The sequence below is a fragment of the Apodemus sylvaticus genome, chromosome 5, assembly GCF_947179515.1.
Source record: "Apodemus sylvaticus chromosome 5, mApoSyl1.1, whole genome shotgun sequence".
In the NCBI taxonomy this organism is placed as follows: Eukaryota; Metazoa; Chordata; class Mammalia; order Rodentia; family Muridae; genus Apodemus; species Apodemus sylvaticus.
The window spans coordinates 102,874,285-102,897,528 of record NC_067476.1 but is presented as its reverse complement, the minus strand read 5'-3'; the positions used below and the strand labels follow the sequence as shown (position 1 = coordinate 102,897,528).

The window sequence follows — 23,244 nt, the reverse complement described above, 5'->3', positions numbered from 1 at the left end:
AGTCTGCACTCTTGACGAGGCCTTACCCTTTACCTGAAAAAGTTTTTTTTTTTTTTTTTTTTTTTTTAGAAAAAAAGGAGAGGGAAAGCTTTTCTGCTTTGATCCCAACATTGAAGCGCCAGCTGCCACAGACTACCCCATCACTTGGCACAGTAAAATACAAAAATCATCTAGGCATTACAACTCTGAACTACATGTTCAATGAATCACAAACAGAACAGGTAACGTCATCATCAAAAATATAACAATTCTAAAAGAATATAGTCAATAGGGCAGCCACTCAAGACTAGTGGCATATTCCCAGGAACAGGTTAGTAAATCTTTGTAGTCAGTGCTCTTAACCGCTGAACTAACTTTCCAGCCCCTATGGTTAATTATTGTTTAACATCTAATACCTGATTTTTTTTTATAAATCTTCAAAGCATAAATTTAAACTATTTTAATTCTTTCTAATTAAGGCTTTCTTTACCATATACCAAAACCCACTTCTGATGACACATGTGTAGCCATATGAAATTTTATTGTTGGGAAAGTCTTTATCTATCATAATAATTTTGTAAATGATTTGAAAAGTAAGCATCTCCCTGGAGATAAGGTCATGTTAGTGACCCGTCTCAGGAGATGGTTTTGTTCCCATTATTCTTGCTTGAGATCATTTTCTGGGCTCCCAGGAACATGTAGGTAAGAAAAGGAATGAAAGAGAACAAAAAAGAAAAATTGCCATGAGAACTGTGGCTCAATTGTTTTCTCCGACTGAGAGTTCCACATCTGGTTCCAGGAGCCCTCCTTCTTTTGAAGTCTAATGCCTCAGTCTGTGGAACGTGTCACACAGATTCTACTGGGGTCAGTGTGGCGACTCTCCTAGAAACTTCTTTTGCTAGCCACTGTCCCTGCCTAGCCACCTAGATAATTGTGGTCCTCAGGAAAGGAAATGATATGCAGTTACAGCCGGAGGCTCAAAATGGTCATGAGCACTTTAAAGCCTTTATCTCTGGCAGTTTAAGGACAGAGAGGTTCTGCCTCTCTTCTGCCCTTATTTATAATACCTGGTCATGCCCCCACTTCTATGCCTGAATCACCAGGCACTTCTACCAACCCAGGAAGGGAATTGTGAAATGACCCTTTTGAGGGTATGGGTGACTTTGAGCATTGTACAGTCATACGAGGTCCTCTGTGTTAAGGGAATAACTGAGGGAGGCCAGAAGAGGCACAAAATGTCATTGAGTCCCCATAAAACCCTCAGCCAGAGATTTCTGTATTTCTGCTTAAGAGCTGTGGAGAGCTGGGCAGTGGTGGCGCACGCCTGTAATCCCAGCACTCTGGGAGGCAGAGGCGGGTGGATTTCTGAGTTGGAGGCCAGCCTGGTCTACAGAGTGAGTTCCAGGACAACCAGGGCTATACAGAGAAACGCTGTCTTGATAAAAACCAAATCCAAAAAACTAAAACAAAAACAACAACAAAAAAGAGCGGTGGAGAAAGTGGGACTTGAAGGAGAGATGATGTGGGGCTTTCTGGCAGCTAGATGAAGTTAGCCCTGATTATACTATCTCCTGACTTCTACTAATGGCAGACTAGCTGGAAACAGGAATATCTGGGCTCTTGCCCTACCCATGGCAAGGGATGGGAGTGGTGTGAGGGAGTGGTGTCTGTTTTTCACAACTAGTTCATAGTTAAGCAGGGCCTGAGTTGGAGACCAGAGTGCTAAGCAGGTCCCCAAGAATCTCTTGGAAAGGGACCAACTTGCCTGTTGCCTGGGGAAAGCAGACTCCACTCACTTCCTGGAGCACTTCAAACCCCTCCTGGAGCACTTCAAACCCCTCCTCCAGCCCCAGCCCCTCAGCCCAGCAGTGGCTCCACCCTTCCCACTCCAGTGCTACTTGTCAGACCTGAGCAACCGTGAGTGTAGCCAGAGCAAGGGTGGCTCTGGGAAGCAGGCGAGCTCCGTCCTGGGACCTGAGCTGCTGCTGGCTATGCCCTGGACTCTGCAGCCGAAGTGGCTGGCAGGCAAGGGACTGCCCCTTCTTGGAGCAATACTGCTACGGAAGAGAGAAAAGAGCGAACCACAGTGGAAGCAGAGGCAGGTAATGTACTGCTCTCACTTGGGAAGAGTTGACTGCAGAGTCCCAGGAGATGGCTGGTGCCCTGTGGGGAGCAAGCCAGCCATTGCGCTGGGGTTTGATTTAGGGTGGAACATACCACAGACAACCTGGAAAAGCTCAAGCTAGAGAGACAGGCCAAGGCCTCCAAAGAGAAATGATGGTGCCCCGTGACCACTGCCTGTGGTTGCTTTGCCAGGAACGTGCTAGTCTAGCTGTATAACCATTGTGGAGAGATGGGAGAGGGGTTTGTGGGGGTTCCAGGGCTAAATTAACCCTCAGAAGGCTGCAATCTGGCATTGTCATTTTTTTTGTTTTGTTTTGTTTTGTTTGAGCTCAGTCTTCAGTCTAGTGACTTATCAGAGCAGAACAGCCTGGGAGACTGCTTCTCGCCTTCCCCATTCCTGCCTCTGGTTGGTCTTTCAGCCCCTGCATGGAAACTGATGGGTGCAGTGGGTTCTAGCTTTCTCTTTTACTGCTTACCCTTCTTAAATACATTATCCCATGCCCAGCCATGTCAAGAGGGCAGCTGCAGGCTGACCGTAATAAAGCCTGTCTCGATCAGCTGCCCGTAATAACTCAGGTGAGCCGATCCCTAGATTCCAGGCTCCTCGCCAATCCTGACCACCCAGCACCCTGGGCCTTGAACAAGCTTCCCAGAGCTCCTGGTATAGGAACATTAGCAACCTGGGCCAGGTAAGCTCTGTGGCAAGACAGAGTAGAGACCTGAGTCAGAAAACACTTGAGAGAGGAGATCAGGCTAACCCTGGCTTCCTGGAACTGAATTCCTAGGGTTCTGTTGTTTCAGCAGGAAACCCACCCATACTACGACCTTCAATTGAAGGTGCTGAGGGCCAGAAACATCCAGCACGTGGATAAGTGTGAGTGAGTCTTGTCCCACCTTTTCCTTTTCTCTAGGGTGTTCTCAGAGCTGTGCGTGTGCGTGTGCGTGCGTGTGCGTGTGTGGGGGGGGGTATGCAGGCAGGCAGGCACACTCGAGGGGTGAGTCAGGCAGACTTCAGCCTCCTCCACGCTCAGAGGCTTTCTGAGGGTGTTAGGCTCCCGTTGCCACATCTCAGTGCCTGCTTTCCAGGCGCTTTGGTAGTACCCACACATGGCACAGGATTTTACTGCCTGAATCAGGCAATTTCAAGGAGTTACTCAATGGTCTGTGCTACCACGTGGTCCTTTGAACTGTGGCTGCTGCTGGGGTTTCTGTCAGTTGAGTGGGAGGAACACCTGGCTAAGGCAGAGCCTGGAACACCAGCGTTTCCTCCCCCACCACAGCCAGGCAGCCTCCTCTCCCCTTGCTCCTTTCTTTCTGAACCCTGCCTCTAGAAAACCTTTTCAACAAGAAGAGTCTTAAGCCAAGTCCCCTCCCCCTCTTGCCTGCAGGGTCCAAAGCAGACTGCTATGTTCAGCTATGGCTGCCCACAGCTTCTTTTAGCCCCACTCAGACAAAGACCGTGGTTAACTGCAGTGACCCGGAGTGGAATGAGAACTTTCACTTTCAGCTCCACGGTGCTGTGAAGGTGTGGGCCAGTAAGGGGCTGGGCATGGAGGCCAATGACTTCCTCCACAATGCTGATCCTTCAGTCTTATCCCCAGAATATCCTGGAGCTTGCCCTTTATGACAAGGATGTCCTGGACAGTGACAAGGTGTTCTCAGTTCTGTTTGACCTGAGTACTCTCCAGCTAGGCCAGCCTTGCACAAAAAAATTCACCCGGAAGCAGGTGAGCTCTGCGGGACTAACAGTAAGTAAATCTCCAGTAGAGGGCTGCCGCTGACAGGCAGCCATCTTGGGTTGGCCTTGGTCACTGCTGAGTCTGGAACAGTACCTGGCACATATTTCTGAATGAATGAAACTCTCCATGGAAATGCTACTGCTCCCTAAACCTATGAGATGCCACTCCAGAGTAATCTCCTAGGCCCTAGAGCTGAGCAAAGGTGGGAGGCAGGGCTGATTCCTAAGATCTTTGAAAGTTCTTGAAAACTGGTGTCTTCATCATTCCTATGTAGGATCCAAAAGAGCTGGAAGTAGAATTTACTCTGCAAAAGAGGTGAGTCCAGTTAGAACTGACGTCTATCTCCAAGTGCCAATCCTCAAGTCCCTCACTTTCCCTGGAGGCCTGGCTTTGACACCTACTTGCATGTTGGGTGACAAGTCCCCCTATCTACAACCCTATCATGCTTCCCAGGCTGCCTTGGCTATATGTCTTTACAGCCATGACAAAGGGTGTGACAGCCCATGTTCCCTCCATTTTACAGTCAGACACCTGCATCTGAAGTCATCACCAATGGTGTCCTGGTGGTGAGTAGGGAAGATGGATATGGGACTGTGTGGGACTGTGGGGGACTGTGTGGGACTGTGGGGGACTGGGGAGCAAGAGACTGTGACTGAATCCATGATGGCCACGTGTCTCCGGAAGACACTCGGTCCTTCCTTAGAAGGTAGATGTACCAGGAGACTGAAGAACAAGAAGTTGTCTCTACCCTGTATGGGCACCACAGAGCCATTGCTCCCCTGGAACTCTGGCTGCTGAGGGAGCCTTTGAAGGCCCCTTTTCCACCAAGGCCCTGCTGGGGAAGAACATAGCACCACCTTGGGGGTTGTCACAAAAGACCCCTTGCCAGTAAGGACCAAGAGCTGCTATAGCTCTTGCCCTGGATATCCCTCCCTCTTTCCCTCCATCCTGGTCAGACCCTGTGAACTCTCTGACTCCTGAAGCATCTGCTTTCTTCAGGCTCACCCCTGTCTGAGGATTCAGGGCACAGTCACTGGAGACAAGACAGCCGCCCTCGGAGCGTTCGGTGAGTCTCCGCAGCCTTCAACATGCCTTCTCCCTGCATCTGATGTGAAAGAGGTGGCTCTTAACATTTTCACTGCTTAAGGTAGGGAGAGGACAGCAGGGACTCAGCCGACAGTGACCACCTCTGTGACCAGCCTGGACACACTCTTAAGTGGAGGGGCAAGAGGGCAAACTCAATTGAGCAAATGCTTTTTAAGCCTTTCTTCACATCCTAGCCACTAACCTGTTACTGGTCCAGGCAGGTCATGTGGTTAAACTTGAAGCTGGAAGGCAGATGGCATAGTTTGCTTCCTTAGTGGAGGAACTGGCATCCTTTTGTTATCATAGAAGACCTGAGAAGGACTGGAGAGACAGCTCAGCGGTTAAGAGCACTGACTGCTCTTCCAAAGGTCCTGGGTTCAAATCGTAGCAACCACATGGTGGCTCACAATCATCCATAATGAGATCTGATGCCCTCTTCTAGTACATCTGAAGACAGCTACAGTGTACTTATTTATAATAATAAATAAGTCTTTGGGCCTGAGCAAGCAAGAGAGAGCTGGGCCAACCGGAGTGAGTGGGGTTGGCCGGAGCAAGCTGAGGTCCTAAATTCAATTCCCAGTAACCATATGACGGCTCACGACCATCTGTATAGCTATGGTGTACTCATATACATAAAATAAATAAATCCTAAGGGGGGAGGAAAAGACCTGAGAAGCTGGGAGAAAGGAGTCCTAAAAGATAGTGTGACTCATTGCCAATTTGTTCAGTCTGCCAGTTTTGTGTAAAATTAAGGCCTCTACCCTCAATGTAAAACTTCAGTCTTAAAAATAACAAAAATGTGCCTAAGGGAATAGCTCAGTGGATAAAGTACTTGCTACACAAACTTTAGGACCTAAGTTCAAATCCCTTGTATCCACTTCAAGAGCCGGGCATGACCTCCCAGCTCTAAGGGGACAGACACTGGAGGATTGCTGGGGTTTGTTGGCTGCCAGCTTGGCTCCAGATTCAAAGAGACACCTTATCTCAAGGGAATAAGGGGGAGCATGACAGAGCAGGACAGGAATGTCCTGTGGTCTCCTTATGTGTGCATGGTCCCGTGTACTCACACAACCGTGCACACATGCACACACACAGACACACACACAGACACATGCAGACACACACACACAAACGGGAGCATGTCACACAACACAACCTAAATAAAAATAACAAAATGTCTCAACTAAAAGTCATGACATCATGGAATCTTAAGCAATCTCAAAAGAGCTAGACATGAGCTAACCAAGAAAACGACAGTTGCATCATGGTGGCTGTGCCTCCTGTCAGTCAGAGTTCTCTTTCATAGTAAACACCTGCAATTTCCCACACATGTGCAAAGTCTCCACTTCTCAAATGACAAACTTTGTGATTTTTTTTTTTTTTGCCTCCCTCTTGGCTTCTCAGAAGGACCCTGGGAAGGGAGGGATGACCTTAAAGGATGTTAAGTCTACTGATTTTGAATATGCCACCGAATACAAAAATATTCATAGAATTCCTTAAAATCCACAACGCAGAACTCACAGTGCTTCTCCCCGCTTTATGGCAGCCCACTGCAATTTCTCTGTGGGGTGGAATGCTTGCTTTGATAAATGAACTGCTTAAATGTGTCTCTTGATCCAATTCATTCCTCTGAGGGAAGAAAGAACCGAGAAGACACACACACACACACACACACACTAGCAACATGGCAAGGAGAAAGAATATTGAGAAGTACAGGATTGGGGCCGTTAGTGTAGTCTGGCACAGTGGTGACTGCCTAGGAGGACACATCCAGATGTGGGAGTGGAACCTGGTGGGGTGGCAGTTAGTGGAGAGAGTGGAACCTGAGGAGAAAGGCTGCTCTGGTGACATGGAGAATCCGGCATTATGCTGAGCACATGGCATCTATTTGAGCGTATTTCCTCGTGGTAGTTATAGAAAGCAGCCGCCGTCACTAAGCTCTTTAGGTCACACAACCAGTACGTGGGAGAGCCAGGACCAACCACAGATCTGCTGCACTCCAAGGCCATTCTCCTCACTGTACATACAACCTGGCATTTATTCAGTGCGTGACATTGTAGTCTGACTCCATCTCGGGCCGTAGACCCTGGTGGGGATGAAAAAGCACCTTTCCAATTGTCTCTCCTACTTCAGGGCCTGTGAAGTCTGGATTCGTCTTGTGCAAGGATAGGATCCCACCTGGACCTCTGCTTTCCTCCCGCCCTTTGGGTCACTATTGCTTCTGTCATGTGTTTGGGACCCAGACTTTTCTGCATTGCATTGTGTGTGCCTTGGCCTGGGCATTAGACATCTACCACCTTCCAAAGCTGCTAAGAAGCAAGACAGGAAGAGATCGCACTGTTCCTTGCCAATATATATGCAGCTCTATTTCTGTGCTTTGTCCCAGCCTGGGTCTCACCTAGCTTGAGCTGACCTCCAACCCTTCTTCTTCTGCATTATATAATCCTCTGTACCCAGAATGCCATTCTACCTTCTACCTCCTTGTCTGAGCCTCTACATTTTCCCAAGATCTATTGCTTTTGGAAGCTAAGGCTACACTAACCTGCTTTGGCCACAAACCTCTCCTAAGCAAGGAACATGATGCATGAATGGATTCAAGAGGTTGAGAATATTAATAGTTGAAAATTGGTAACTAATGCAATAATGAATGGATATTTATATAATTCGTTGGATATTGAATAATTCACATAAAAAATTCAAAATCACCAGCTCAATAAGCTATGGGCTGACCCATTCCCTTCCCTCCTAGTATTTGTATGTTTCCCAAGCCTATCAGGACTGATTGAATATAGAACCCAAGAGCTCACTGTTCTTTTCCTCTGGTCAAAGTACTTGAGTGAGCAGTGATGGTGGGTAGGGGCCTGGGGAAGAGGAGGAATTGCTGTCATCTGGGTGTGACTGTCCTGAGCCACACTTACATCTACCCTTCACCGGTCCCCTGCCCTCAGGTTTGAGGCAGATCCAGCTGTCAGTGCCTGGGGCCTATGAAAAGCCACAGCCTCTGCAGCCGACCACGAAGGCAGGTCTCCCAGAGACCTTTACCTTCCACGTGAACCCAGTGCTGATCCCCAAGCTGAACATAGAGCTGCAAGAAAAGTTCCAAGTTTTACATGTGAGTTATGGCAAGGAAGAGATAGGGGGTGAGCCCATGTAGGAGGAGACTCCAGAGGACCTGGGAGGCACCTTCCTTCCCAGCCCTGCTCTTTGGCTCTCTTCTCTGCAGAGTGGCCCAAGTGATGAGCTAGAGGCTCAGACCCGCCAGATGGACAAGGCAAGCATCCTGCTCTCCTCTCTGCCCCTCAACCAGGAGTTAACAAAACTTGTGGACCTGGAGGAGGTAAGATTTAGTCTGGTTCTGGGGACTCCTGCCTGCCTCCGCCCCTGTGAGAGGTCTGGGGCCCACACTGGCCAGTTACCTGAGTACTAAGGGTATGTGGGGGGCATCTGACTCTACTTACTCAGGGATGAGGGGACTACTGTCTCTCTTTCAGGGCCAGCAGGTGACTCTGAGGATGAAGGCAGACATGAGGTGAGGAGGGTTTGCTGGTGGAAGGCCTTGGGGCTTAGCTGGAAGTGGGAAATACTCCAGTGGGTTCTGCTTTCCTGCCCATTTGGGTCAGGCCATTGGGGATCACCTCCCACCCACGCAAGTCCCCTGGGGAATTTTCTGTGAGCCTCCCCAGAATGTAGAGTAGACTCAAGGTTTTCTCCATACTCCGTCCACTCCTTCTGAGGCAGGCGTGAGGACTTAGACCTGCGCCTTGGCTTTGAGCTCTGTGATGGAGAGCTGGAATTTCTGGACAAGAGGAAGCAGGTGGCATCCAGGGCCCTGCAGCGGGTGATGGGACTGCGTGAGGCTCCACACTGTGACCAGGTAAGGGATGGGGGATGAACTTGATTCAGTCCAGCCTATCCCCTTGAGGGCTCTTGTATGGATAAGAAATGGCAGGAAGCTCAGAGGAGGACCAGGCAGCAGAGGATAAAGAGAGCAAATGGGCTGCCTCACCTGAACCGGTGGCTGTGACCAGCATAATCCTGGCCATGGGTGGATATCTTTAGCAGCTTGGCTGTCACAACAGAATACTACAGTTGAGTGGTTTAAACAACAGAAATTCATTTTCTCATGGAGCCTCCTTCCTGACTAGTAGACATCTGCTTTCTTGCTGTGGTGTCACATGGCCATCTCCCCAAACCCCACGTGCGTGTGTGTGTGTGTGTGTGTGTGTGTGTATGCTTACATGTGTACATGTGTGTCTGTGTCTGTGTGCGGGTAGTGTGTCTGTATGTGTGTTCACGCCCAGAAGCAGAAGCTCTCTTCTCCCCCAACCTCCCTTTTGAGACAGTCTCACTATGTAGTCCCAACTGGCCTCAAACTCGCTTTGTAGACCAGGTAGGCCTCGAACTCAACAGAGAATCAATTGTCTCTGCCTCCCAAGTGTAGTGATTAAAGGCAAGTGCCACCACACCCACATCCCCAATTGTTTTTTAATGGTAAGTATTACTACTGTATAGCAAAGGATATGTTGTTACTACATATAGCAAAGCATATGTTGTTCAGACTAGTTTTGAACTTACAATCCCTTGCCTCAGTCTCCCAAGTGCTGGTAGTTCAGGGATGTCCTACCGTGTCCAGTCCTCTTTCTTTTCTTATTAGGACACCAGTCCTATCAGGCTGAGGCCCTCTCCTAGTACCTGAGTCTAGCCATATTACTTTCTTATAGGCTCTATCTGCAGAGTCATCTAATGGGTAGGGCCTCAACAAATGAAAATTTTCCTTTTTAAAAAAATTCTTCTCAGCAGGGCAGTGGTGGTACATGCCTTTAAACCCAGCACTTGGGAGGCAGAGTCAGGCAGATTTCTGAGTTCGAGGCCAGCCTAGTCTATTGAGTGAGTTCCAGGGCTGCACAGAGAAACCCTGTCTTGAAAAACAAAACAAAAAAATTTTTCTCTCTCATATATTATATCCCAACTGTAGTTTCCTTTCCTTCCCCTCCCCAAAGTCTTTTCCATCCAACTCCCCTCTCTTCCAGATCCACCCCACTTCTGCCTCCTCTCAGAAAAGAGTAGGCCTCCCAGGGACATCAGCCAAACCCTACATAACCAGCTACCATAAGAGCAGACACATACCATCACATCAAGGCTGGATGAGGCAACCTAGTAGGAGGAAAAGGGTCCCAGAGAAGGCAAAAGAGTCAGAGACAGGCCCTGCTCCCACTGTTAGGATTCCCACAAGAACATCAAGCTACAGCCATAGCATATATGTGGAGGACTAGGTCAGATCCCTAACAGGCTTCCTAGTCTTCACAAGCCCCCATGAGTCTCAGTCAGTGACCCCTCCAAGACCCAGAGAAGCTAAGTAACAAGGAGGGCTTAAGGAGGATACAAGGCTCTTCCTGGGAAGGCTCCCCTATAATAGATTCCATGGGGGATGCAGGAATAGGAGCAGGTGGGGTTGGGAACAGGAGGGATCATGTTGGGGAGGAAGATAATACTGGGAAGAAACTAATGGAATGGGGGAGCATTTTGTGGTCAAGGTGGAACCTAAATCAATGGAAACTCCATGGAATCTAAGAGAGTAACCCTAGGAAAGACACCTGGTAATGGGGACATGGAGCCTGAACCAAGCAAGGCCTCAAGTAGAGAGATTAGGACACCAACCCAGCAACCAAACTGTCAACCTACAGTTTGTCCTGCCTTCAGAGTGTTCTGGGACTTCACACATCAGTTTTGTCATCTATAACATAGGGAGGGGCGCTCGCTGGGTTTCTGGGAGTACTCGGTGAGCTAATACATGGCAGTGGACCAGCCAGTGTCTGCAGTGGATAAGCAGTAATACATACAGCCCAGTGATGTTGCTATCAAACTATTGCTGTGTTCAGGTTCCCGTGGTAGCCGTGTTAGGCTCTGGGGGCGGAACCAGAGCCATGACTTCCCTGTATGGCAGCCTGGCCGGGCTGCAGGAGCTTGGTCTTCTGGATGTCGTGACCTACCTGAGTGGGGTCTCTGGGTCTTCTTGGTAAGTGAGGTGGGGTAGAGCACAGAGCAAAACTGAGCTATGGGTGGGTAAGGATGACCAGGTGATCAGATGGAGTCTCTGATATGGGGCTCGGAGCTTGCCTTCATGGGGCCAGGGTGAGAGAGGAGGCTGGGTCCCAGGGACATATCTGAGTGAGGGAGCAGATGGCAGGTATTTATAACAGGGGGGATATCTGTCCTCTAACTCCCAAGCATCCCCCCTTCCATCTGCAGGTGCATCTCTACACTCTACAAGGATCCATCCTGGTCCCAGAAGACTTTGCAGGACCCTATTAAACATGCCTCGGCTCGAGTCTGCAGCAGTAAAATAGGGATGCTGGCCCCAAAGCAGTTTGAATACTACTCCCGGGAAAAGAGGGCCTGGGAGAGCAGAGGCCACAGCATGTCCTTCACTGACTTGTGGGGCCTCATCATTGAGTATTTCCTGAACCAGGAGGTAAGAGAACAGGAAGTGATGACATTCTTTCTATCCCCACTCCCTTTCCACACTTTTCCTTCTGCCTTACTCCTATCACACTCCTGAGCCCAGTCAAAGCATGTGTTCCTACCTGCCTCTGAGGCCCAGTGCCACAACCACTCATTGGCAAACAAAGCCCTGACCCAGGCCACCAGGGTTGCTCCTAGAACTGCAGACTCGGTCTGTCAGAGGAAGAAGGCTCAGAGCAGCTGAGCCACACAGTGGAGCACTTGTTTGGAGATGTGTGTCACCTGTGATACTGCATTTCTAAGATAAGAACTTGAAGCTAGTGATTTTCTTTGTACAGAAGTTAGACTGGCTTTTCGGGTCTGGAGAGACAGCTCAGTGGTTAAGAGCACTGAGTGCTCTTCTAGAGATCCTGAGTTCAATTCCCAGCAACCACATGGTGGTTCACAACCATCTGTAATGGTGTCTGATGCCCTCTTCTGACATAAAACAAATAAATCTGAAAGAAAGAAAGAAAAAAAGAAAGGAAGGAAGGAAGGGAAAGGAAAGGAAAGAAAAGAAAAAAAGAAAAGAAAAAAGAAAAGAAAAGAAAAAAGAAGAAAAGAAGAAAAAAGAAAAGAAGAAAGAAGAAAGAAAATTAGCTTGGCTTTTCACTGATTCCCTAAATCTGTAGGTCTAGCTCTTCTGATGCTTTCTGGAATGACAAAGGATGGGGAGGGCAGTCCGAAAGGCACTGGAATTATAAAAACCCCACAGGAATCTTAGCTCTGCTGCAGCCTAAAGCTATAGTCCTTCCTTGACAACAGGAAATCCCTCTTGTGGGTGCACCATACCCCTCAGGGTGCTGACATCAAGCCCTGGGGATAGAGAACAGGGATTCCCCCAAACCAAATTGTTTACTTTCTCTCTTGCTCAGGAAAACCCTGCCAAGCTGTCAGACCAGCAGGAAATGGTCAGCCAGGGTCAGAACCCATACCCCATCTACGGCTGCATCAATGTCCACCAAAACACCAGTGCGGAAGACTTTGCAGGTACCTGGATGTGGAGACAAAGGAAGGAGACGGGAAGGTGGTGGTAGGAGGGTGGAGGAGATGGGACCGTTAGGTACAAGTGGGAGGTGCTCACAAGCAGGGACCTTGGTGAATAGTGAAATTGCTGATTTGGGGAAGGCAAGATTCCCACTCAGTCATCAGGACCCCGGTTATTTTGTTCTCCCCAGAGTGGTGCGAGTTCACCCCCTATGAGGTCGGTTTCCCCAAGTACGGGGCTTATGTTCCCACAAAATCCTTTGGCTCTGAGTTCTTCATGGGCCGGCGGCTGCATGCCTGGCCAGAGCCCCGCATCTGTTACCTTCAGGGTAAGTCTAGACTTGGAAGCTTGGAGAGAGGCAGGACTGAATCCAGGCTCTGATCGGGGACCCTGCCTGTCCCTGTAGGTATGTGGGGGAGTGCTTTTGCAGCCAGCCTGTATGAGATCTTCCTGAAGACGGGAGGCCCAAACCTGGGCTTTCTGGACTGGCACATGGGCACTGTCAGTGTCACAGGTGAGAGCAGAGGACACCACCACTCACCAGCCAATCACCAGGGCCCTGGCAGAGGGCTGAATGACAGAGATGGACAAACAATGGTTCGTCTTCTCACTGTATCTCATTGCCTCCCATCCAGATGACTGGCCAAAGTTACAGAAGCAGGACCCCACACGGCTGCCTACCAGGCTCTTCACCCCAAAGAGTTCCTTCTCTCAGGCTGTGTTGGACCTATTCACTTCACGCTTTACTTGCGCCCAGACCTTTAACTTTACCCGCGGTCTCTGCCTGTACAAGGACTATGCAGCTAGCAAGGACTTTGTGGTCTCTGAAGATGCATGGCAGTCACATGAATGTGAGTTACAGACAGTCGTGAGCTGCCATGTGGGTGCTAGGATTTGAATCCCAGTCCTCTGGAAGAGCAGTCAATGCTCTTAACCTCTGAGCCATCTCTCCCGGGGGAGTTATAAGTGAATCTTTCCTATATACACATCTGGCTCACTGGCGCCAGCATTGCCTTTTAACTGGGTATTGGAGGAGGTGAAGTCATGGTCTCCTGCTGCTGATGGGGAAGGCTTTTCTGACTGTTGAACGTTGAGAGGCAGGGTAGGAGGGCTAGGATGAGGGACTCCATGGCTGTGGGGAGGCAGGAAAATTCTCGAGACTGTGACTGTCGATGTAAAGAGAAGAGGGTCACCAGGAAGAACAACCATACTTATCCCTGTGTACCTTACAGACGGACACCCCGATGCCTGTCCCAACCATCTCACACCCATGAATGACTTCCTGTCCCTAGTAGATGGTGGCTTTGCCATCAACTCACCATTTCCACTGATCCTCCAGCCGCAACGGGCTGTGGATCTCATCGTGTCCTTTGACTATTCCTTGGAAGCCCCTTTTGAGGTGAGGAGGGAGGTGGGGGGTCTCCTAAAGAAGCAGAGGGGAGGAGAAGAAATCTCCGCTGAGAGGCCCGGCTGGGTTTGGGTGTTACCTACTGCTGGTAATCGGGTGATTTTTAAACATTGTTGACTCCCAGCTGGAGAATTCTGGGATTATAAGTGTGTATAAAGGGGGTCTCAGGTGTCTTCTAGACTCTATCCTAGAAACTGCCCAATTATGATAGGATTCCCTGCTCTACTGTGGTCCTAGGGTTGCTGTCCTTAGTTACTATGGTAACACCAGCCATGAAAGTCCTCTTAAGGAGAGACCTGTGAGGAATGCCTCAAAATCTGTAGGCAGTGGATGGGTGCCATGCATCAAATATGGGTCTGGTGGGCTCTCTGACTCCTCTTCATCCCCTTCATGACTGCCTAGGATTTGAGAACAGATTAAAACCCCTCCAGCCCTGCCCTTGTAACCAAGCCCCTTAACAGGGAATAATGGAGGCATTGGAGAAGGGATGGCCATATTAAGGGCAGGAATGAAAGACTAGATTGATGGTCAGCCTTTGCTAATTATTGCTAATTCACTACACTCTCACTAGACACTTTTTTCCAACTGTCTTAGTTACGGTTTCAATTGCTGTGAAGAGACACTGTGACCATGACAACTCTTCTTTTCTTTTCTTTTCTTTTCTTTTCTTTTCTTTTCTTTTCTTTTCTTTTCTTTTCTTTTCTGTTCTTTTCTTTTCTTTTCTTTTCTGTTCTTTTCTTTTCTTTTCTTTTCTTTCTGTCTTTCTTTCTTTCTTTCTTTCTTTCTTTCTTTCTTTTTTTTTTTTAAAGATTTAGCATTTTATTTATATGAATACATTGAAGCTGTCTTCAGACACACCAGAAGAGGGCATCAGATCTCACTACAGATGGTTGTGAGCCACCATGTGGTTGCTTGGAATTGAACTCAGGAACTCTGGAAGAACAGTCAGTGCTCTTAACCACTGAGCCATCTCTCCAGCCCCACAGCAACTCTTCTAAAGAAAAATATCTAACTGGGGCTGGCTTACAGGGTTAGAACTTTAGTTCATCATCCCCATGGCAGGAAGCATAGCGACCTGTGGGCAGACATGGTGCTGGAGAGGTAGCCGAGAGTTCTGTATCTGGATCTTCAGGCTGCAAGCAGTAAGAGAATGAGACACACTTCCTCCAACAAGGCCACACCTATTCCAAAAAGGCCACATCTCCTAAAAGTGCCACTCCCTATGGGCCTTTGGAGGCCATTTTTATTCACACTACCATACTACTTTTATTTGGCAGATAGAAAGCTGTCTCAGAAAGTCACTCAGTTATACAGAGCTAGCGTGAAGACTGAGTGTGTGGGAGTCCAGTTGGGGGCCTGAAGTATACCTCTTTGTCCAGGTCCTGCAGGTGACAGAGAAGTACTGCCGGGACCGAGGGATCCCCTTCCCAAGGATTGAGGTGGGCCCCAAGGACTCTGAGGACCCCCATGAGTGCTATCTATTTGCTGAGGCGGAGGACCCCTGCTCGCCCATTGTGCTGCATTTCCCCCTTGTCAACAGGACCTTTCGCACACACCGGGCCCCAGGTACGGGAAGTCACAAGCCTGCTCTAGCCTCCAGCAGAGGATGGGATGCTAGTCTGAGATTGCTTCTTGAGGGCCTGGACTAACCTCTGCTGCCTGGACCTCTGTGTTCACAATGAGCCACCTCTTCCTAATGGGCCTGGGAGTTAAGGTAGCCTCTCTCGGGGAGCAAGCCAGATCACCCGTGCAGGGGAAGTGTCCAGGGCTGTCAGCTAGCTCCCAGTCAGTTGCACGGAGTACTCCAGTCTAGTCTTGCTCTTCCCACCCCCAGGCGTGGAACGACAAACAGCTGAGGAGAAGGCCTTCGGGGACTTTGTCATCAACGGGCCAGATACTGCCTATGGAATGATGGACTTCACCTATGAGCCCACGGAATTTGATCGTCTGGTGACCCTGAATCGATACAATGTCTTGAACAACATGGCAACTATCAGGCATGCCCTCCAGCTGGCTCTGGACCGGCGGCAGCAGCAGCAGCAGCAGCAGCAGCAGGCTGGGGGAAGGGTTGGGGGCTGATCACGTGAGAGTCAGAGGACTGTGGTGGAGATGTGATGGAGGACCTTAAGCCAGAGCATGTTGAGGGATAGTGAAGACATTAGGGAGTTTCTATTTCCTACTTCTCCTTCCCAAGAAGATGGGACAGTATCTCTCTGAGTGCTTGGGGATTCTGTGCAGGAGAGAACACAGGTCATATTATATTGGGGTGTAGAGAGAGGCAGGCAGCAGCCTCATCAGAGGGCCCATCCCCCACCAGCACCACAGAAGGACCTCTGGAAACAACCCAGGCACTCAAAGCTTCATCACAGAGAACTGCAGAATAACAACCGCTCACACTTCCACAGAGTGGCCCAGCTCCGACCTGCTCCAAAACCCCTGGACTCAGTGAAGTCAAGAATAAACAGGAGCTATGTGGGTTGCCAGCCTGTGTCACTGAGCCCATGCTCTACTGGTCCTCCTCTCCCTCCTAGCCTCTCTGCCCCTCCTCAGAGGTCACCAGGCTTCCCTACTAAGGCTCATGAATTTTGTACCAAGACGACCCATCCTGATGGGTGTGCACATCGCTTTACCCAAACCACGTGTTCAGCTTCATAGGTACAGATGCCACACTGTGCAAATGCTGTCTTCCCAATCTCAGGAGACAAGTGTGTTGTTTAGATGGGGCAGGGTAAATGGACAATTGCATACATTGTATATATGGGTATATATTCACATCTATGGTGGGCCAGTTAGTACCTGTTCCTTCACATGGGATGAGCAAATAAGGTGGGGGTGGACCTAGCCTGGATTCCTGCATCTCATAATCTACATAGGTTCCTCCCCCCTTTCTTTCCCATCTCTCCTGATCCACTTGGGAGCTTCCAAATATTGAAATCTTTTCCAGAATAAGTAGATTGCCCAACCGTAAAGAGGAGATCCTTTCTGGTCAGGCGGTCTCCCTCATCTTCCTCCTCCAGCTACGCCCTGGCGACAGGCCACCTGATGCTGTGTAGTAGCAGAGCTTCTGTACCCAGTGGCTCCCTCACTCACACATGTGCACATACACGCACACGTGAGTGCTCCAAGACCAAATCTGCAACTCACAAGTCCTCTTTCAGTTGGGATGCCACTTTTCAGTGTCAGCTGCCTTAACTTTGGAGAGAAGGCCCATCTCCTGTCTACAATAGTCAAAGTCCCATCTGTGTCCCATGTCCTGCTGGTGGGAAAGTGAAGCAGGGGCTGGGGTGGGAGGGGACCGGTGCCTTGAACTGACTGCAGTAAACCATCTCTGCTCCTCCCCCCTCTCTTCTCTATTGCTGCTAGTCTCTGGCCACCACCCAGGCACCCCTTGGCTTCAGTAATGGGAGGTTTATTTGGAAGGTCCTGCTGTGGCCATTGTCACCACTGCTTGCCTGCCTTTGTCAATGACAATGTTTATTAGACTCTCATAATTGTTAGGACTTACATAGAGTGCACATCTAGAATCTTTAGTCTGTCTTCAAGGCTTAGGGATTCACGCTGGACTTTGGCTCCCGTTGGAAGGGAGGAGCTTCTGTCTGCTTAGCCAGGCACTGAGACAGGGTCTTTGGCCTCTGGGTCTTCTGTGCCACTCTATCCTTTTTCTCAAAGTGGGGTCTGCACTCTGGATTTACTAGGAGCTGCAACAGTGCAGATGGCCAGGTCTGCTTTAGGCCACGTTTCTTTTCCCAACACCCCAACTTTGTGCCCCCTGGGAGTCTAAGTAAGGCTTCCACAATAAGGCTGGGGACAAATTTGCCTGGGTTTCATCTGGCACTGGGTGGCTTGAGCTGCTTTTTCTGCTTCCCTGAGCCTCTACTAATTTATTTTCCTCTTTTCTTTGGTTCCTTTAACACTTCAGGGGGTTTCCTTGGGAGCATCTCAGGGTCCATTAAAAGCTCATTCTTTCAGGGCTAAAGAGATGGTTCAGTGGTTAAGAGCACTGACTGCTCTTCCAGGGGGCCTGAATTCCCACCAACCACATAGTGGCTCACAACCATCTGTAATGGGGTCTGATGCCCTCTTCTTTTTGGTGTATCTGAAGACAGCTACAGTGTACTTATGTACATAAAATAAGTAACTCTTTAAAAACAAACAAAAATCCCACCTCATTCTTTCCCATCACACATCTTCCCTACTTCTTCATTGATTTGGTTTCAAATATAGCTTTTCTTTTTTTCAAGGTGGTATTGTGGTTGTTTTGAGACAGGGTTTCTCTGTGCAGCCCTGGCCGTTCTAGATCTCATTTTATAGAACAGGCTGGCCTCGAACTCAGAGAGATCCACCTGCCTCTGCCTCCTTAGTGCCAGGATTACATACCCAGTTTCAAATCATCTTTTTGAGTGATTTCAAAGACAGTCCTGTTGTGAAATGTAACTCTTCTGTTCTCTGTGCCTTTTCTTTCCCACCTGAGCACACGTGGGGATCAGAGGACAAGCTGCAGGTCTCTTGGTTCACCAGGTGGGTTCCAGGCAAAGCTCGGGACTTCAGGCTTAGTGGCAAGTACCTTTATCTACGGAGCCACTGCAGCAGCCCAGAATCCATTTCTAAGGATTGCTTGAATCTGCATTCCCAGATTGCAACCCTAATTAGTCCCAAATAAATGTAGTATTTTTTTTTTCTCATCCAAATTGATACTACTTTCAGGGCTTGAGTGGAGTGATAGTCTGGAATGTACCTGAGTTCTTCTGGATTGCTTTGGCTCTTGTTCATAGCACAACATTGGAGGGAGGCTGGCCCAGACACTGGGACGCTTCCGAGACAGGCTCCTGTGTCATAAGCTTAAAGCTCACACACCTGCTATGCCACTTCCAAACCAAAGTAATGGCTGAGGAACGTTTGCTTGGCTTTTTCACAGCTCTTTCCTGTGGAATTCCAGAGGCTATGATCTGGATTAAACATCTGTCCAGCCCTCCATGGCCTGCAGTGTAGCACTCTGGATTCCAAAGCACCAGCAGGGACTGGACAGTGACCGTGCCCCAGGCAGAGGGCCCAGAGGTGGGAACTGGCCCTATTTTCACTGTCCTGACTCCTGGTAGAGCACATGGGAGCCAACATTTGTCATGTAAGTAGCCGGTGTGGCTGGGTGGAACCCTACCCTTTGCCCTGACTGGAGTTAGTCCTTTCCAGCTGCCCCAGAATGCAGGAGGGACCAGTGGTCTTTTCTGCTTTTTTCTGAGCCGGTCCTGACAGGAAGCTCTCCTGTCACACGTCAACAGCGTGAATAACCACTTCCTCATGAGGCAAGCACACAGACCCACCCCTGCCGTGATCTTGACATCTTGATGTGGTAATTACTGCTCTGAGTGTCACACCTGCCTCACATCATGGTTCCTGTCACCTGCCCTACCACTGCAGGGCTTTTACCAAGAACTGGGACTTAGTGGGACACTAGTCCCCTTTCTATCCACCAGCTGCTTCCTTACCTCTGTGACACTATTGTTGAGTGCTGTTCTGGGGAAAGGTACAGGAAGTACCTTCCTAGAATTAAAACCATCAGGGAAGTGTTGACCCTCAAACAACAAACCCAGGACTGTGTATCCTTCAGGCAAGGCTTGATCCAGGGACACTCTGGTGCCTGCTGTAGTTTTGGAGAGCCTATACTGCAGACAGTGGGTAAGAACATTATTCTGATGACCTAGAGGGAAATTCTTCAACCAATTTTTGCTTGATTTTTTTCAGTTACCAAATATAGACAATAAAGATAAATAAAAATGCTTTTCATATGAAGGGGTTCTGATAGTATGGCACAAAGGACAGGGTCTGTAGAGCCTGAAATTCATCCAAATTGATACAAAGCTAGGATGAATGTGACTATTCACTTAAAATGATAAAAGATATCACAAAAATTGCAAGATTTAGGTAGGTGTAGGGACACACCTCTGTCAACTCAGGAGACTGAGGCAGAAGGATCATGAGTTCAAGGTCAAAACTTGGGAAACAGCAAACACCCATAAAAGTACTTTTAAGGATGAAAATGTCTAAACAGCAATTAAAAACACCCTGATGATAGTTTCTGATTAACCGAGATGAGTCCACACACGGCTTTCCACAGTTGGGTTATAAGCGACGTGACTACTTCCTCATTCATCACCGTCCTTAGTCCACACAGGTAGCAATCTTTCACCTCGTCTGCCTGAATAAGAGTTTAAGAGTGATGAGTGAGACTTATCATCTGTTGGGTGTGGAGGTACGTGCCTTTAATCCCAACACTGGATCTCTGGCCATCTGAGAGGAGCTCAAGGCCTGCCTCATCTACGTAGGAAGTACTCTCCCAAAAAAGCCAGAGCTACAGTGAGACCTGATCCAAAACAAACAAAAAAAGAAAGGAAGGAAGAAAAAATATTATTATTTACTATATTATTAATGGTGGTTATTAGTGTTTAGCTTCTTAAAAGACAGAACCTATGTTTCCCATGTTGGATCTGAAGTAGCAGCTATCCTCCTGCCTCAGCCTGCCAAGTGCTAGACTAGGATTACAGACAAGTATGTACCACCACATACAATTTACATCCTAATTCTTGAATTTCCCATCCCAGAAGAGGACAAAACAATGGTGAAAACATTGCCTTCTAGAAAGTACCACAGAGCCAAGTGTGGTGGGCACACTTGTAGTCCAGCACTCAAGGATCTGGAGTTCAAAGCCAGCTTCAGCTACAAGTTGGAGGCCAGCCAGCACTATCTGAGGCCATGTCTCAAAACATCCTCCCCTCAACAAAACAGAACCCACAAAACAATCCCCCCCTTTCAGGATGGGACCTCTGTCTTAATCAGGTGTCAATAAAAAAAATCTCCAGAACCTGACTGTCTGTTTCCGGGGAGGGGCTTGTAGTCCTCTGCTTTTGGGCTGAATGTATTTCAGACTTTTCTGTTTATTTTCTGCCCAAGTCTCTGGCAACAAAGGACACATTTACGACTCATTTTGACCTCTCTTTCTGGCCTTGCCTCCTTGTGTCACAGGGCCAGGTGAGCAGGCACAGTAGGAGGTAGGCATATGTGAGACTGACCTCTCGCCACATGAAATAGCCCTCTAAACCTGAAGTCAGGGAGTGCCCGCTCCAAGGCTCCTTAGCCAAATCCTAAACACACCTCCCCCATAGCTGATGGAGGGAGGGGTGGGAAGACAGAGGTCCCCACCTGTTCTGGATACAATTGCTTACTTTGGCAAGTTTTATTAATAATTTATTAATTATTATTAATTAAATAAATATTTAATTATTTATTAATTATGCTGCTTAGATTTGGTCACGTTGACCTTGGAAGAGGAAACCTCATTTGAGAAGATGACTCCATCAGATTGGCCGGTAGACATACCGGTGGGACATTTTCTTGATTTATGATTCACAGGACAGCCCAGCTCACTGTGGGCAGTGTTACCCTGCAGGGTGGACCTGGGTCGCCTCACAAGCTCTCCTCAGTGGTTCCTGCCTTGAGTTCCTGCCTCCAGTTTTATTCATGGTGGACCATGTGTGGTCACAGTGTTTTATCACAGCAACAGAAAGAGAACTAGGACAATGAATGGTCTCAAGAACGTCCTGCTCAGGCCTTGGGAGGGATGTGCTAGGAGACAAGCTTCGATGACATCACTGCCCCATAGCCGCCTCTGCCCAGCCAGGCACATAGTAAAGTGAGCACTGGAGTAGCACACGGTGTTGTCACTGGCTCCTTTTCTGGGAGGTTTGACACCTCCTATGGTCAGCAGCTCCAACTTCATCTCCTCCCAGGTTCTGGTCCAGCAGGGAAGACAAAGTGTCTCCTAGAGCTGAATATACCAAGAAATTGCTCACACCAGCCTGGCTCATGAGTTTAGTGAACCAAACACCAAAGTCAGGGCAGTTCCTTGAGCTAGGCAGCTTTGGGTCCCATGTTGTGTTCTATATGCTCTTTAAATGTTTTCTTTATCAATTCTATGTGCATGCATGTGCATGCCTGAATGTGTGCATGTGTACCACATGCATGCCAGAGCCTGCAGAGATTATGAGAGGCATCAGATCCTCTGGAACTGGAGTGATGGACAGTTGTGAGCCACTTGATATAGTCGCTGAGACCTCAACATGGGACCTCTGGGCTTGCTCTTAACCACTGAGCCATCTCTCCAGTACCCACAGGCTGTGTTCTTGAAGCTGTAGGTGGAGTCATTACCTCTCAAGGAAAAGCTGGTTTCTGAGAGGAAGCTGGGAAATTAAGCCTGTGTGTGTGGTGAACCTGTGTGCGGTTCATTTGCATAGGGCAGCCTTGGAGACTGGGTGAAGGGATGGAGCACAGTGAAAAAGTATGGTGGAGGGTGAGACAGGTGCCTTGGCCTGGACAGCTTGGTTTAAAACTGCTCTTCATGTCCGTCCTTGGGTGAGGACTTGAGTGACCTTAGCTCTGCCCAGCTGGACCTGCCAGCCCCATTCAGGAGCCACCACCTATAAACCTTTATTTGCTGTCTGTCTTCCTGTTCCAACCTTGGGCCTTCTGGGCCTATTCCTCACTGTAGCCAGCCCCTTATTCACAGTCCATGAAGGGTTTTTGTGGAGTGAGCTCTAGGGCTTGGCATCTCAACTAAGTCAATCCCAGGCTTCTCCAGGCAATGCTTTGGAAACTGTCATGGATAAGCACTGAATCTTAAACATTTCCTGTTACCTGTCAGAAGGCCTGCTGGGAACCTGCAGCCGCATTTTCAGCCCTCTTTCCATTGGAATTCCTGTCTGTCTGTCTGTCTGTCTGTCTGTCTGTCTGTGTCTCTCTCTCTCTCTTTCTCTGTCTCTCTGTGCCTGTCTGCCCCTTCTCTTTCTTCTCTCTCTTTCTGTGCCTATTGGCCCCTTCTCTTTCTCCTCCCTATCTCTCTCCCTTCCCTCCATCCCTCACTCCCTTCCTTTCATCTTTTTTATTTTTGAGATGGGCCTCACTATGTAATCCTGACTGATCTGGACTTCACTATGTAGATCAAACTGGCCTTGAAATCGAGGCCATTCTTCTGCCTCTGTTTCCTGAGTGCTGCCACCACACCCAGTTCACCTTTCTGATATTTATTCATGATTTGTGAATATTAGAAATATTTCTTACTCAATCACCTTTCATTTGTTCATAGACCATTCTCAGTGTTCTGCCTTGTCTAATTCAATAAGCATATATTTTAGATTTTTTTTTTTTTAAAAAAGACAGTGTCTCACTGTGTAGCCTTGGCTGTTCTAGAATGCACTGTGTAGACCACCAGGCTAATCTACCCCCACCCCCAACCAAGTGCTGGCATTAAAGGCGTGCACCACCATCCAGCAAAGACTTATTTATTTATGTACCTTAGGTTCATGGGTGTTTTGTCTGTATGTATATTTGCACACCAGAAGAGGGCATTGGATCTCATGGGACTACAGTTA

The 23,244-nt window shown here is 48.6% G+C and overlaps 1 protein-coding gene across 1 annotated transcript; it reads left to right on the top strand.

Annotated features, from left to right (window-relative positions):
• The first annotated feature begins 1,798 nt into the window (after positions 1-1,798).
• On the top strand, positions 1,799-16,751 carry Pla2g4f (phospholipase A2 group IVF). Its single transcript, XM_052181465.1, has 20 exons — positions 1,799-2,081; positions 2,905-2,977; positions 3,492-3,628; positions 3,705-3,830; positions 4,117-4,157; positions 4,366-4,408; positions 4,842-4,908; positions 7,877-8,040; positions 8,152-8,265; positions 8,420-8,457; positions 8,667-8,802; positions 10,808-10,944; positions 11,178-11,400; positions 12,305-12,419; positions 12,608-12,745; positions 12,824-12,931; positions 13,053-13,268; positions 13,650-13,816; positions 15,205-15,391; positions 15,660-16,751. The coding sequence occupies exons 1-20, from the start codon at positions 1,971-1,973 to the stop codon at positions 15,902-15,904; spliced, it is 2,586 nt and encodes an 861-aa protein (XP_052037425.1). The 5' UTR covers positions 1,799-1,970; the 3' UTR covers positions 15,905-16,751.
• Positions 16,752-23,244: the final 6,493 nt, after the last annotated feature.

Coding starts and splice junctions, on each gene's coding strand:
- Pla2g4f (XM_052181465.1), top strand. CDS start 1,971: ATGCCCTGGACTCTGCAGCCGAAGTGGCTGGCAGGCAAGGGACTGCCC. Junction 2,082..2,904: donor CACAGTGGAAGCAGAGGCAG/GTAATGTACTGC, acceptor CTGTTGTTTCAG/CAGGAAACCCACCCATACTA. Junction 4,158..4,365: donor GAATTTACTCTGCAAAAGAG/GTGAGTCCAGTT, acceptor TCCATTTTACAG/TCAGACACCTGCATCTGAAG.